The following is a 16,894-nucleotide window of genomic DNA, read 5'->3' on the forward strand; positions in this document are numbered from 1 at the left end:
CAATAAAAAAGAAAGTAAAACAATATAAAAACAGTAACATAGAAACCAGTAATTAATGAAAATTAGTAAAATTAACTGTTAAAGGTTAGTACTATTAGTGGACCAGCAGCACGCACAATCATGTGTGCTTACGGACTGTGTCCCTTGCAGACTGTATTGTTATATATTGATATATAATGTAGGAACCAGAATATTAATAACAGAAACAAACAACCCTTTTGTGTGAATGAGGGAGGGAGGTTTTTTGGGTTGGTGTACTAATTGTAAGTGTATCTTGTGTTTTTTATGTTGATTTAATAAAAAATAAAAAATAAAAACGATATCGATAATTTCCGATATTACATTTTAAAGCATTTATCGGCCGATAATATCAATATATATTGTTTTTTTTAATTAAATCAACATAAAAAAACACAAGATACACTTACAATTAGTACACCAACCCAAAAAACCTCCCTCCCTCATTCACACAAAAGGGTTGTTTCTTTCTGTTATTAATATTCTGGTTCCTACATCTCGAACTACCAATAAGAACTACATTAACCACGATGCCTTTCGGCCATGCATTCCAGTCTAGGGACTATTACATCATCGGCACTGACGCCCACCTATCTGGGGGATGACGCAAGCGAGGGAGGGAGGGGGTGCAGGGTGGAGAGAGTGAGAGAGGGTGTCCCGTCCGCAGACAAGCAGAGAGCAGCTGCAACCTTCACATCGCAAAGGATTTTCACCGCATTGCGAATTTAAAAGAGGGGTTAACAAACTCCTATCTTCCCCCCCTTCTACAAGGCGAGTCTCGACTCACCTTTAAAAAAAAAAAAAAAAAAAAAACCCAAGGAAAAAAAACCAACCCCAAAACATCCATATTGTCCAAAGATGGTCGACCGTGAGCAGCTGGTGCAGAAAGCCAGGCTGGCCGAGCAGGCTGAGAGATATGACGACATGGCAGCCGCTATGAAGTCGGTGAGTGCATCCATTCATGCATGCAACACATTACTGTCACGCTTATAATCACTCTTCGTCTCCCTCCTTCCACCAAACGAGGGCTTGTGCTCACATGCGGGATAATTAGCCCTAATGATGTATTATTTGGGTGTATGCTGCGATGCGGCTGCTGTTTGGGCGGTGCCTTGCTATGTATGACATGACAATGACAATGGTGGCCTGCATAATAAAGGTCCTCTGCTGCCTTGCTCATGCAACTATCTTTATTTGCAACATTTATGTTACACGGGGAGAAAAAAGTGCGTACTCACAAAAACGCCCTCTTCATCCTCTCTGCCATCTTTGTCGCTGAAATGAATGAAAATATGATTATGAAATGATAAAGTCATATTTCTTCATATATACATATATATATATACATAAAATAAAATAAATGGCTGAAATACTGCAAAGGCGGAAAGGAGCTGCTCTGCCATCCACTCAGACGTAGGAGGCAGTAGAAGGTCTCTTCTAGAATATTCTCTTGTCATATTGCAGTCCGCCTGCCCTGTGCTAAATTACATGTTACAATGTGCTGTGTCACGCCAGCTGCAAATTTATACAACTAAATCAGCGTTAAATGGTGGAAAAAAGCATCATATGGAGGTTCCTGTAGCGCTGGGGTGTACAAAGTGCGGCCCAGCGGCCATTTTCGGCCCGCGGCTTATTCGGAAAACAAATGATTATTAATATTAGATATGACACTATTCTGCTTTGTCACATACCATCAGATAGCTTAGCGTAAACTGACCTACTTTGGATCGTCCAAAAAGTAGGTGCAAAAAATGTGTCAAGTAGCCGCCCCGCATTTGGTGCATTTTGAGTTTTGCGCAAATAGTGGACACACCCATAAAAATCCCCAAAATGCAAATGTTTCACGGTAATAAATAATCACAGACATACAGTATTGTACTAACTTAGTTAAACATATTAATTCAATGTCTTCTCAAAGCCTCTACATGCTGGAAAATGTTAAGTGTATTGACTTGCAAGAAGCAGAGCGCCCTCTGCTGGATTAAAAAAAACTGCAGCGCCCCTTTATCAAACCACATTTTTGTTTTAAGTTACCATAAAGATGCAAAATTTCAAGCAAATAAAACAATGACTATGATGGCTTTGATGTCCACAGTGCACTCCCCTATCAGAGGTATTCCCTCACCATGGTTGCCATGGGTGACAAGAAGCCGCTCTTTATTTCAGTGTTAAAAAAAAGAGCGATGGTCAGTCATTTCTATACTATTCTAATTCAGTAGGTAAGTACTTTGGCGTTTAAATCTTTTGGAATTCTATGCAGGCAGAGAAAGGGCAACCCCCGCCTTGCCCTCCTGCGCCATCTTTGCATCTGCATGAGCCGCTAACACACCAAAGGCTTACAGAGTTTCTCCAAAATCGGTTGAATCTCTTGCTAGAGTCCAACATCAGGCCTCTCTCTCTATATATATATATATATTGTATAATAACAATATATTATGTATATTTAAAAAAAAAAAAGAGGTCAGTTTCACCCGTAGAGAAGGTCATGTGTGCAGCGATGGTTTTCCCTTACAGTGCAGCTGCCCTGAGTGCTCATGGGAACATTTCAGTCATCTGCAGACGGCCCCTCCCGTCCTAGTGACCCCCCCACCCCACCCTACTCCCACTACGACCGCATCCAACATCTTCAACAGCCTTGGCAAGCTGGCGTTAGCTACGCGTGTGCCACAGCAACGTAGTATTAAAACGGTTACATGACATATCTAAATAAAAGACTCTCCACAACAAGGGTACACATCGTTATTTAAGGCCGGAAGTTCTTTTTGTCGTTGTCAGGACAGAGGATTGGGGCCACGATGAAAAGAAAAACCCATGAAAAGCTGGCAAAAAGAGTTACAAGCTATCACACTAATACTAGTGGCGTGACGGTACAGCATTCGGTACGTACCTCAGTATTAAGGTACAGTAACGGTTTGGTTCATTTTCGTTACACTACGGAAACACTTATCTATTTAGTTATATATATATTTTATATTTATTCATATATATTTTTATTTATTTACTTAAATTATTTATTTCTACTTATTTTATCTTTATTTTTAACACATCCGACACCTCTGTTAGTCAATAGCAATAATATTGGGAAGCATGACGATACAGCATTGAGTACGTACCTCGGTATTAGGTTTGGTTCATTTTCGATACAGCAAGGAAACACTTATTTGTTTATTATTTTAATATGTATTATATTTATTTTTACTCTTTTATTGTCAACACTTCCGTTAGTCAATAGCAATATTATAAGAAAGTCGTAAATTGTCGCTAATACCAGGTCCGATCTCATAAAACATGGCCGACAATCTCAATAAGTGCGTCAACTGTTGGTATTAGAGGAATATTATACCCGAGATGCTGAGAGAAAGCTAATGGCGATGCTAGCTGGGAAACACTTAGTACATATACTAAAAGTCAAATCTCCAGCTCGGTCGTACATTCCAACACCGCCTTTAGTCAACAGGAATAATATAAGAAAGTCGGAAGTTATCGCTTGAAGTGTACGATGTCTGATCTCATACAACATGGCCGACAATCTCAATAAGCGTGTCAACAGTTGGTATGAGAGGATTGTCCAAATGCTGAAAGCTAATGGCGATGCTAGTTAACTAGGCACAAGACAAAATTATCGTACAGTGCCGATACGCCAGCACCGGATATCGATATTTTACGGTCAGAAGACGCTGAACGACAATGAAAACATGTTTCGTAACTTTTTCTAGTTTTATTCCGCAGTCAAAACAACAGACAATCGTCGCTACATTCTTGAAATATGTAATGTTTGATAAATATTTTTAGCTTATCGTAGATGTTAGTTCTATATTTCAATGTTTTTAAAAATAAGTGTCGTTAACTATTGGCAAAATATCACAATATCACATCGCCAGTTAATCTGCATCGACTTTACCTAGTAATTGTACGCAAACAGAATAGAATAATGGCAACGGTTTACTTTATCGGTTAATTCTTAATTGCCGCACGATTCCTGCAATGTCGATGTTTGTCGACTTCAACGGCTATTCCGATTTTGAGTGCCACCGTCATATATTTCCAGCGTGTAAGTTACAAAGGGGGTTGAAAAAAAACAATTCACGACCGAACCGCGAGTCTTATTTGTAATTTTCAAATATAGAAAAAAAAATATATTCATCCATCCATCCATTTTCTACCGCTTATTCCCTTCGGGGTCGCGGGGGGCGCTGGAGCCTATCTCAGCTACAATCGGGCGGAAGGCGGGGTACACCCTGGACAAGTCGCCACCTCATCGCAGGGCCAACACAGATAGACAGACAACATTCACACACTAGGGCCAATTTGTTTATTATAATTTTTATACAAATCAATTTATTGCGATAATTGCGGTTTGAATCGAGAATGGATTCTGGATCGAATCGTCACCCAGAGAATTAACTTGAATCGTACGTTGTTGTGAGATTGGCATCCCTACAAGTTACGAAGCAATAGCAATGATGTCATCCTTTATGATGTTTACAGCCACTAGGGGGCATGCTTTCTGGGATTACGAATATAACAAGTCCTCCAGTCGGTTCTTTCCCTGGCATCTTCCAGCATTCTTACGCTATTTGTGAGTTCATGTCCTCCAATAAATCGTCGCACTATTTCTTTTTCCAGGTAACGGAGCTGAACGAGGCCCTGTCCAACGAGGAGAGGAACCTCCTGTCGGTGGCCTACAAGAACGTGGTGGGCGCCCGCCGCTCCTCCTGGCGCGTTATCTCCAGCATCGAGCAGAAGACGTCGGCCGACGGCAACGAGAAGAAAATCGAGATGGTGCGCGCCTACCGGGAGAAGATCGAGAAGGAGCTAGAGGCGGTGTGCCAGGACGTGCTCAACCTGCTGGACAACTTCCTGATCAAGAACTGCAGCGAGACGCAGCACGAGAGCAAAGTCTTCTACCTGAAGATGAAGGGCGACTACTACCGCTACCTGGCCGAGGTGGCCACGGGCGAGAAGCGCGCCACCGTGGTGGAGTCGTCAGAGAAGGCCTACAACGAGGCGCACGAGATCAGCAAGGAGCACATGCAGCCCACCCACCCCATCCGCCTGGGCCTGGCGCTCAACTACTCCGTCTTTTACTACGAGATCCAGAACGCGCCCGAGCAGGCCTGCCACCTGGCCAAGACCGCCTTCGACGACGCCATCGCCGAGCTGGACACCCTCAACGAGGACTCCTACAAAGACTCCACGCTCATCATGCAGCTGCTGCGAGACAACTTGACACTGTGGACAAGTGACCAGCAGGACGACGAGGGCGGGGAGGGCAACAACTAGACAGGGGGAAAACAGGGGAAAAAAAGGAAAAAAGGGGAAATCTCCCGAGTAGAGAAAATTAAAAAAGAGTCATTGCGAAAAAGGCCGGTGGACTTTGGCAGCCGCTTTTGCCGACGACACAAGCGCAGCAGCAGTTCTTTATTTTTCCATGTGTTTGAAGAAAAGAATGAAAAAGAAGGCGAGAGAGGTTAGTTTAAATATATATAGTAATATATATACGGTCGAAAGGGCCTCCTTCTTGGTCTTGTTGATTTCCTCTTTCACATTTGCTCCACTGATACTTCGTCAGCCAATCAGGCTCGAGCGGTCGTCGACTATGTCGGGTTGAGATGGCCACCTCGCGCCGGCACCAGAACTGGTCTGTCGAGACAAGCTGCTTACTTTTTTTTTTTTTAAACACATTTTATTTCTATTTATTTGTTTGCGTGATAATGTCGCGTCCTGCAGGGAGCACGTGCGTCACAGCTTGGTTCCAAGAACTAGTCCAAACCCAGGAAGTCTGACTAATTTCTAATGATTTGGCAATAATTTGGAATGATGCATTTGATTGTTTGAAAAGAAAATAAGAATACTAAATAGCACACGTTTTTGGCGGCGACGCAACAACAACAAAAAAAAGCGAAAAAAAAAGAATGAGCAGCTTCAGAGTTTGTGGTTTATTCCTGTGTTTGTTTTCATTTAATGCACTTGCCTACTATACTGTTTCTTCAGTGTACGATGATGACAAACCATAATAATATTCAATATTGTGCATGCTGGTGATGTATTTATATACAGTAGCTTGACTTTATTAACTTATAATGTGGGTGTTGAGTATTCATATGACTGAGAAAAATTACGCAAGCTTTCTGTCTAATTTATTTTATTTTGTTTATCGAAATGATCGTTAAAAAAAAGAATACATATATATATATATATACATATATATATATCTATAAAATTGAGCTGTACTGGGCGTTGCTTTAGTGACATGCAATATGTGTTTAATTTGTCAATGACAGAACAAAATAATAAAATTAAAAAAAATTAAAAAAGGACGCTAGAACCTCACTACTGCGCTCACTCTATCTTGCCAGCTGGTGTTTGTCACATTAAAATATAAAATATGACACATCAGTATTATTATTTTTCTCTGTCATGCATTCTGGTTTGATTAATGGTGACTCGTTTTTTCCCCCCCAACATGGACCATTTTTGTTTTGATACCTGTTCCTGAGTGACAAAAAATATCTTGAATGTGAGTCATTATGTAGCAGCTGCACAAGAAACGAAAACAACAGCTATGATAATAATAAAAAGATTATGACTGAATGATCAGTGCACCGTTCTGGTGGTCTAGTGTACTGTTATTATTAGGGCCTGAGCACCTAGCGATAGCCTAATGGAACTGCTGTGAATTACTATTATAATGTTTCTGTATGTTTCCTCGCATTTGGGGGGCTTTAACATGTATGAAAGGCACGAAAGAAACATTTTATATTTCAGGGGTCCTGGACATGAACCACAGAAAGTCAGTCAGTAGCGCCCCCTATAATAATAATATTTTTTTAAAAAGTCACCAAATTTGGTTTAGTCATCTATCATGACAGGACGCAAAAAAAAGAAGTTTCAAGACATGTCGCGCAAACAGGAAGTTTCCATTTTAGTTTGGACTGGTCATTTTGGACCAAAACCAGTAGTCATTACTTACTTTAACGAACTCCTTCTAGAGATTTTGACTAAATGAGCCCAAATCAAAATCATGGATACTAGACAGGTGGGCGATGACAAACTACAAAGTATTTTATCCTACGTCATAGGAGTTGGGCTGGGCATGGCGAGAAACTCAAGGTCAATCTGACATTTTGCCACAAAAACTCGGCTCCACCAGGCCAGATCCTCATCAGATTTAGCGCATATAATGAAGATGAAGCATCTTTAATTGTATTCATTTTGTGACAAAGTATTGATTTTCCCCCCATGTGTGCACCCACTTCTGCATGAATATTCCTATGCACCTTGAACGCATCATTATTCACTTCTCCACATTACTACCTTAAACACAATTAACGCATGATTATATGGTGTATAACAGCAAACAGGGTCTTAAAGATTGTCTGCAAATGATGTCACCGACGTGACTCAGCCGCCGTAAGCGTACACATATGTTATTTCGGCAACTGCTTTGCGTTTATTTTTAGTTTTAAGTCGATGGAGGCCCCCCTGGCCCCCCAGACCACCTCAGCTTGCATGGAACCCCCTTTAAAGCTGCCATAAATAGACTAAACTACTTTTTACTCATCATCTTTTTTTAATTGATTTCTAATTTACAGTTACTTTTGAAGGTCTTAAGTTGACCTGGAAGGCTGTGATGTGTGTGTTTTTCTTCGGGTTGGCCATCTGCTGCTCATATAAAGTTGTTTTGTGTATCTATATTATTATTTTCCATTTGTCAAATTTTTTTATAGCGATTGATGAACCTCCTTTGAGCCCCATCTAACTGTGTCGGTACAGTGCGTCCACATTGGAACGGGCTGCCATATTTGGTGAAACAAATGCACAATTTCATTCTGTGAAGTTAAAGTTAAAGTTAAAGTACCAATGATTGTCACACACACACTAGGTGTGGTGAAATTTGTCCTCTGCATTTGACCCATCCCCTTGTTCACCCCCTGGGAGGTGAGGGGAGCAGTGGGCAGCAGTGGGCAGCAGCGGTGCTGCGCCCGGGAATCATTTTGGTGATTTAACCCCCAATTCCAACCCTTGATGCTGAGTGCCAAGCAGGGAGGTAATGGGTCCCATTTTTATAGTCTTTGGTATGACTCGGCCGGGGTTTGAACTCACAACCTACCGATCTCAGGGCGGACACTATAACCACTAGGCCACTGGAACGGAGGACACTGAATGAATCAAGTTAGCAGTAGAAAATATTCTAAATGCACCTAATTTGACAAGAGGCAGTCCAATGTGAATAGTAGACTATAATAATGCAGTAAATTGTGCGTTAAACCAAACATATTGCTCAGAATAGTAGCTTTTATGTTCAAATTTGGCATTTTTTAAATCTTTTAACACTGATGAGCTATACCATAGCTGTGTTCCCCCACCTCCTCCCTTCCTCTCACACTGACTGCAGCCTCTTGCAGCACTTCTCACCAGATGAAATTCTGCACGTTGAGCGGTCGCCTCGCTGGCCAATCGGAGAGAAGCTCAGCGGGCGCAGCCACCAATCAGCAGGCTGTTGCTAGGGCTATAAAAAGTACCTCCACTGCTGCTCGCTCTCGCTGCACCGCTTTGACACCTATTGTATCTTGGGAAAACAAAGGAGCTATCAGGATTCAACGCCAGGCTGTGTTTTAATGCTAGGATACAATTAAAGAGACATTTGGAACATTTTTGTGACATCACATGACCCCCCCAAAGCACTCTGGGAATAAGTGATAGAAGCGCCCGCAAGTAGAAATTAAATTTAATAATCCACACCAAGCATTTTCTATCTTTAGGCCATACAGATGTGCTTTTATTTATGTCGACATTTGTCGGCATAATTAACAGTACCCCATGTCTGTGTTTAATTTAAAGCTAATACCATATCGGCATTTGTGGCACCCCCTAATGGGTTGGAGGATAAGCCACGACATATGTTCAGTTATATTGATTGGCCTAATGGTCAATGAGCATACATGCCAACAATTGGGGATGGCAAATTTTCATTACAGCATTATGTTTTTTGCACAAGTCATTTAAAACAGGGGTTCTTAACCTTTTTGACCTCAGCGCCTAACTTTTACACTACAGATGTTAACGTTGAATTAGTAATCTTACTCATGTTTTAATCGTATTTAATAATTATATCTAACGTACTTACAGTTTAACAGGATAACAACCTTGTCAAATGATATGAAACCATGTGTTAATAATGAAGATTATTATCAAGGCTTATGTCAGGCCGATTACAAAAATAAATGCTCATCAAATATACTGCAAAAAAACTTTAAAAAACTGATGATAAACAAATTTACATACAACTTCTAAAATAAATACATTCTAACTAAATTAGTAGTGAATAAAAAACAATATGTATGGTTATATTTTTGTGTTTCTTAAATACACTATCAATAACATTTAAATGCAAATGAAAATACAGTTTTACCACTTTGGGCATAATTTTTGCGCTGAAGAAACGTCCCGATGATTTTTACTATTACGCCAGACTTATTCTGCTTGTGTGATATTGTCATTACTGCCACAACTGGGGGATTAAGTGTATTACAACTGAGTACTGCTGCGGTCTTTACGGACCACAGGTGAGAAACGGCCCAACAATTAAGAAACACTAATGTAAAATATCTGTCAAGAGGGAATTTAGACAGTTGCAGAGGAAGTCATTTCACAATAGAAGCATAGGGTATGTACCACAACATTCATACAAATTAAGACGGAAAAAAACATACATTATGACTTGAGACTAGTACAAAATACCATTGTTAATGAGCGTATGCTGATGAAAAGACACAATTGTCTGCTGTGGTCTAGTCTTTTTTTTTTTTTTTTACTGGTGTGCTTTTATTTTGAAGGCCTGACAGGATTCTATGCAATGCTGTTTCCCCACACCCTCCTGTCAAGTTGGTTCAGTCAGTGGCGGTCATGTTTTCAGAACCAATTTATGTCTGTCCTGTTGTGTACCAAATGCGGTGATAACTGTTAATGAATAGATTTGTATGAGACATTTCAAGTCAATCCCCATTACAAGAGGTAAGGTGGAGTGCTTTGGCGTTAAAGTGGCCGTTTGTAACCCTAACCGGGATGCCTGGGGGGCACCAACTATCCAGAGTGTCGTAAGCATTACCGTAATTTTTTTCAGACGCTTTGAACCCTGCTGCACATACAATGCTGCGGTTAATTTATGGATTTTTCCAGGCTTGTAAGCTTCACATTCTGCCTATAAATTTAGCCTAGTCACATCAGACCAATGACATTGCCGAACGGGGCACAGTGGAGCAATCTAAATTGTTGACATGAAATCAAACACACACACACAGTCATTTCGTCAGGCGTTATGGACTCACCCTCATCATGGCAAAGACACAACGTAATGCACACGATGCAGCTTTCAAATTGAAGGCAATCAATCTGGCTATCGAAAAAGGAAATAGAGCTACTCTGGGGAACGGAAATCCACTTGCACCAGTAGGTTGGGAAACGTGTGAAAAGGACGGCACAAGCTCAATGTCGGACGGAGCAATTTTGAGTCTTTCATCTCTTGACACCGAAGAAGTTCTGCAGTTTCAGAGCCGACAAACAGTGTACGCCGTGTTACAGGCCCTGTCTTTTGTTAAATTTGTGAATGAACACAAGCGCCTGTGTAAATATTTCATGTTTCAACTGTGCAACCCATATGTGTGCAAAATTAAATTTGCCAAAAAATGAAGTGGGTGCGTCTTACGTGTGCTCTATAGTTCTGAAATTATGGTACACCCCGCCATCTTCCGGCTTTAAGCAAGTAATGACGTTAACTAGGCTCGTACGTAAAACGCGCATACATGCATTAGCTTTGTGTGTGGTCAGCTCATGATGGCAATTTAGCCCAGTTAAGCTACTAACGTTAGCTATTACTGAGTATATTCTATAATGATGACAACATGACTGCCCCTTTATGTGGCACCACATAACGCCGTTAGTGGTGGATTACTTTGAAAGTACTAGCACGCCACATGCAGTGGGGGCGCACATTGTAGATTTTCTGCATATGACGGCTTATTGGGTTAAAAATAGTAAGCATGAAAAAAAGCCCTGCAAAACACAGTCAGGCTGGTAAAATGCTAACCTAAGTGCATTAAAGGGCACATATAATGCTGACAATAATGCCACTTATTTCATAGTTCTGGACCTAAAATTGTTGTCGACAGGTAAAATTCCCCACCAAATAAACACAGTAGTGACTTTAGGCTTGTTTCGTAATGAGTTTCAGCACATTTTGGAACACCCATTGTCAGCTCCAAAACGTGTGCAGGCCTACACCAACAGAAGACTGGAGGCAATTTCATATTGTGTAGTATGTGTTTTGGTAGCTTCTTCATCCTGAATCACAATATTTTGGGTCAAAATTTGAAGGAATAATCAAATATGTCTGCCAGATGCATTGTTGCAGATTGTAGTAATAAAACTAAAGAAGGGGTCCGCCTGCATACATTTCCAAATTATGGGAATGTGAGGAAAGTATGGACCTCATATTGACTCATGCAAAATGGGACAGACCAGCTATTTTTTAAATGACTTTGAACAAAAAAGTTATTGAACAAATGTATGACTCATGCCAAATGTATTCCCGAAATATCAGGAGCAAAGAATACTGTAAGTCAAAACCAGCAGGAAAATGCTGCAAAGTTGGATGTCAAATTCAGATTTTTTGCCCAATCCGATCTTTTTAGTAGCTGTTCACATGACAAAAAAAAGAGATTTCTAATGTGAATGCAATCTGACCCGCATGCGGACATGACTGCAGTGTTTACGGAAGTGAAAATGGCTACACCTCTTGTCGCATTTGTGGCAAATTCAAAGATTTTGTGCAATCAAAGTCAACATTTTCTGAACCAAATGACTGTGCGTAGAAGATTAAGAAGGAATGGGACAAGTATTTTGGCTCTCGCAGTTTTACTGGTTATTTTGCTTTGATTTCTGCTTGAAGAGCGTGTCTATGGGCGAGCAGTCGGAGACAGGAGTGGTGGAACTTTCACGTGAGTCCCTCAAACATTATATTCACCGGTTTTCTGCTCCGTTGTCAACTATTTATTTTATAATTGTCTAATTTGGCGAATAATTGTGACGCCTATCATTTTTGGATGACGTTCTGATCGGATGAATGCCACCTGAGCGCGGGAGCGTTCACATTGATGGCGCTACGCATATACATCCCATTTATATCCACATGCGAAAGAGGCCTGGGTCAGCTAAGAAAAATTCCGAATTGCACTGTTCACACGGACATGAAAAAAATCAGACAGAGTTCGCATATCGGTAAAAAAATCGGAATTGATCTGCAGTGTAAACATGGCCATGGAGAAAGAGCAGACCCATAACTCAAAAACGAGAGAAAAAGAAAGTAAGTTTAGTATTTTATCTTGTGTCCTCTTCTATTGAGGTTTTCCTCAAGATGTTAGAGGAAATGCTGAACGATCATGAGAATATGGTGTCTATTGAGGAAGAGGAATGTCCGGGAATGGCAATTTCGTTTTTGCTCATAATGTTAAAGATATCAAATGTCTAGGTGGGGAAATGGGCTCCAGTTCTGAAGATGACGTCACACCAAGAGGGGGCAGGAAATCAAGTCTGGTGATGGAAAGAGGGCGTTCCAAACACTACTCAAAAAGTAATTGATATTATGGGAAATGACTGACCGATTCATTTCTAGGAGCAAACAATACATAAAGACAACTTGTCAGTGACATTTTTGGTCATGTGGTTCTTTAAAGTCACCGTGTCAAAATGACAATGTTTAGTAATATGTAATAATGGAAAAACAGAGAATTACGCAGAGAGAGATTAAGTGAGGAAAAACAGCAGTGATGATAGTGATATCATCCCACATTGCTATGTATGCAAAAATTGCTATTGATCATAAAGCGAGGCTCTTTTTAGGCTACTGTGGGTGTATTTTACACTCACACTCAGCTTTGTGGAAGTTTACTGACGTGACTGCACACCTCAAAGATGCACAGAAGATAAGAGGAGAACTCCAGAAATATCCAACCATCAGACGTGGGGAAAGGAGAAGAAAAAGAACGAGGGGACGATGTGAGACAGCTCTATAAATAAACCTCCCTGCCTGCAGCCTGTGAGTAGACATGGAGTAGACCAAAGACATCAATGTGACAGCCACTCTCTACTTCCTGTCTTGGGTTTGGAGAAAACAAAAAAAAAAAAAAAGAATATTACATCTGATTCATCGATTTCCGTAAGGAGCGACATGGGCAACACGGCAGGAAATTACACGGCTAAGATGATTAATAAATCAAATATGTGCTGCACTTTTCATTCGGGTTCATCCTGACAATGCTGCAAAGACGCCAGCACAAAAAGACTGCGGCTGCAACATTAATTATTCACACTCCCATTTAGACTTTGTATTATTTATACAAAGAGGAAGGTTTTAAGACACTATTTCAGGGAGCACTGGTGTGGACCAGTGGGTGATGGGTGAGGCCTGTGACTGAACTCGCACAGGTTTGATTGCCTTGGATGGGAGGGGCCATGATGGTTGAGTAGGGTTCAAGGGAGTGGTTATTCAGAAGAGATATTGAGCATTAAAAGAAATAGTATTATCCATCCATCCATCCATCCATTTTCTACCACTTATTCCCTTAAAAATGCAGGAGTTGTACAAAAGAAATACAAAACCTGTTTTAAATAAGATAATAACCAGTTTGATTTTTATCATTACCTTATTTTATTAATTTGTTTATAAAAATGATTATTTCTAAATGAAATATACAGTAAGGAGTACAAAAAATTAACAAATGAAAGTCACATGTGTTTCAGTACAAATAAATACAATTAAAACAAAACAAAAACATTATAATCAAATATATTATTCTGTTTATTTTTTGATTAATTTCATATTTTATTAATTCATTTTAAATTGAATTATTATTTTTAAAGGAAATACTAAGACTAGAAAAACATAATCAACTGAGGGATCACATGTGTTTCAGTACAAGTAAATAAAATAAAAACAGAAAATGCAAATAAAATATTTTTTAATTTTTTTTATTGTGTTTTATTTATGTATATTTTATTCATTATTTATTATTTTTAGTATTTATTTTGCAACTTTAATAATGTATTATTTTATGAACGGAAATATTAAGAATAAAAAAAAACATTTGAGGGGTCTAAATAAAGACAAAACAATACTAATTAAATCAAATAATCAGATTGATTGATTAATTGCATAGATTAATAATTAATTCAAAACCATTTGTAAAATTATTAATATTTTTAAAGGATATATTACCGAAAAGGACAAGCAGTAGAAAATGGATGGATGGATATTTAGAATTTAAAAAATCTAACAATTGTGGGGTCACATGTGCTTCAATATAAAGCAATAAATTAAAAACCAAACATTTGAATTAAATACAAATAATCTGTTTTTAAAAAAAAATTAATTTCAATCCATTAATTAATTTGTCATTTTCTCTCCTGAAAATGACAAATGAGAGATGAGGAATACTTTTTTTTTTTTAAACAATTGAGGAGTTACACGTGCTTCAGTAAAAATAAATAACATTTATAAAAAAGACAAAACCTAATTATACAAAATAATATATATATTCTTTATTAATACCACAATGTATTTAATAATTGTATTTATCAATGGTTTGGAAGAAAAATCAATATTATCATTTTTATAATGTTCATGTAAATATATCACAAAATGGGCGACAACTCCCACTTAGATTGGTGTGTTTTGATTTATGTAAAAAAATAAAATTAAATATTGATTTGAATAGAACTCAATCACCAACAATAAACATTTGTAACTTACTGTATTATATGCACCTGGGGATAGGCTGATTGGCAACACTACAAAAATTGGCCCTAGTGTGTGAATGTGAGTGTGAATGTTTTCTCTCTATCTGTGTTGGCCCTGTGATGAGGTGGCGACTTGTCCTGGGTGTACCCCGCCTTCTGCCCGAATGCAGCTGAGATAAGCTCCAGCACCCCCCGCGATCCCGAGAGGGACAAGCGGTAGAAAATGGATGGATGTATTATTGAGTATTACTGTATACATTACATATACATTAGCTAACAGCAGTCTCAGCAGATCAACAAGGAAGCCTTTTTTTACTGCACATTGCCTCCTGTCGACAAAATCATGGGAACACAATCATTTGGAGCACGAAGGCAATACAATAAAAATGGGCACTTGGGTGTCATTCAGGCTGCACATTTAAACCACTACTTTGTATTAGGTTTCAAAGTATGTACTGATAGCGCCATCTAAATCAACTGTTAGGGTACTGCCACAATTGCCCCATTTAGTTAAGGCATTTTTCTTATGACAAATGTATCATCATTACTCTCTCTTTTGATTTGTTGGGAGAAATCCCATGGTTGTAGAGCCTTATGATGAGGCATGTGGTATCCATAGTTTGTCTATTGGGGGGTTAGTTTTGGTTTTTTTGGAAACGTGCACCTCATGTGTCCCGCTATTCGCTACAGCGCATCCTCTTCCATCACTCTACAAACAGGAGCACAGCACGACTCCAAATGATGATTCATAACTTCAGAAGGTTCGGTGTGATGAAGTGACAAGAGGTGAGTTTAAAATAACCACGCCCGCTCCCTTTGCCTCGCTCAGAGTGACGTCACAGATCTCCAAGGCCTAAAGCCGCGCCTTAGTCCCTGGCAAAATGAAACATTTATTGTAAATGAATTCTAATGTGCTATTTATGAGTGGATGAATACAAATGAGATAGCCTGGGAAACAAGATGACGTAGGGGCGCAGATGTTAATTTAGCTTGCATCAAAATGTCGTCACAGCAGTGTAATTAAAGTGACAAAGTCAGGAGGTGATATATTACTCACATATGGCAGAGTTGGGTGAATCAGGGTGGGGGTATCTCAGGATTTTTTTAGGGATCTTTCCTAAAATAAAAACAAGTTGAGGGCATTTGGAATGAATTTCTTGACACAACCGTGCAGGCTTGTGTTGTCTTTGTGGGTGACTCATCATGTATGTGGGCACAGGGGATTCCCCGTGTAAAATAAAAAGAATGTTGTAAGGGTGGAGGGTGGAAGACTTTGGGAGAAGGCATACAAAACAGAAGAGGGGATAGGAAAAAATAAAACATTTGGCATTGTATTAGGAGTGGGAGAGAGAAAAAAAGCTTACTACTGTGCACGAGCAAGGTATTTTGTGCTGTTGCATGGCAACCGTTTCCACAGAAATCTTCCCCGAGAACCAGCAGCACAGAGAGCATCAGTGCTGCAAAATACATACACGACAAAAAACATATTGTTACATGATCAAATCAAAATGGAGCTAATATTATCATCCTGGCACACAAGAGACGCAGCAGTGATGCAGCCACTGCTTCAAATGTTGCTGATCACGCCACTTTTTTTTGGCCAGCGATGGGGACTGGCAGCCCACTCTGGCTCGGGATGAATTGTGCAGCATCACGCCTCCTCCCAGCATCCCTGCCTTACAGTAATGGCACACAAAAAAACACACCCGGCCTGCTCATACAAGTCCATCTATTGCCAGCAAAAAGGAATTATGACTATTGAGATTAATCATTATCTTAAATCTTAGTGTGAGCATCCACATCCTCTCTTGTGAGCAGAGAGGATAGGAAATGAGCTGCTTGATTCACTTTTTTCACATATTATTACAGTTTTATCCTAAAATGGAACTCATTTTCTAAAAATGGAAATATTTACTGCCAAAAATATAAGTATTCAGTCTTTACCATGAAGCTGAAAATTGAGCTCAGGTGCATCATCTTTCCACAGGTTAAATGGAGGCTGTGAATACTTACGTACATTCTATTTGTTAGTTTCATATTGATAATACATTTGCAAACATTTTCCAGATTTGTTTTCCCC

General features: G+C 39.5%; 2 protein-coding genes across 2 annotated transcripts in view; one reads left to right on the forward strand and one right to left on the reverse strand.

Moving 5' to 3' along the window:
- si:ch211-105f12.2 (RIMS-binding protein 2-like) overlaps positions 1 to 15,911 on the reverse strand; it is a 36,283-nt gene extending 20,372 nt beyond the window's left edge. Inside the window, exons 1-2 of the mRNA XM_062060407.1 lie at positions 15,872 to 15,911; positions 1,257 to 1,293 (exon numbers count right to left, since the gene is read on the reverse strand). The gene's annotated coding sequence lies outside the window, so the exon portion shown is untranslated. The remainder of the gene's footprint in view (positions 1 to 1,256; positions 1,294 to 15,871) is intronic.
- Positions 650 to 6,628, forward strand: ywhag2 (3-monooxygenase/tryptophan 5-monooxygenase activation protein, gamma polypeptide 2). The gene is made up of 2 exons (XM_062060406.1): positions 650 to 963; positions 4,645 to 6,628. Exons 1-2 carry the CDS (start codon positions 877 to 879, stop codon positions 5,299 to 5,301), a joined length of 744 nt encoding a protein of 247 aa, XP_061916390.1. The 5' UTR covers positions 650 to 876; the 3' UTR covers positions 5,302 to 6,628.
- Positions 15,912 to 16,894: the final 983 nt, after the last annotated feature.

This window comes from Entelurus aequoreus, linkage group LG10 (assembly GCF_033978785.1).
Source record: "Entelurus aequoreus isolate RoL-2023_Sb linkage group LG10, RoL_Eaeq_v1.1, whole genome shotgun sequence".
NCBI lineage: Eukaryota > Metazoa > Chordata > Actinopteri > Syngnathiformes > Syngnathidae > Entelurus > Entelurus aequoreus.

What these genes read in the sequence shown, in the direction of transcription:
- ywhag2 (XM_062060406.1), top strand. Translation starts at nt 877, where the DNA reads ATGGTCGACCGTGAGCAGCTGGTGCAGAAAGCCAGGCTGGCCGAGCAG. An exon ending in TGGCAGCCGCTATGAAGTCG is followed by an intron (nt 964 to 4,644) that starts GTGAGTGCATCC and finishes TTCTTTTTCCAG; the next exon opens with GTAACGGAGCTGAACGAGGC.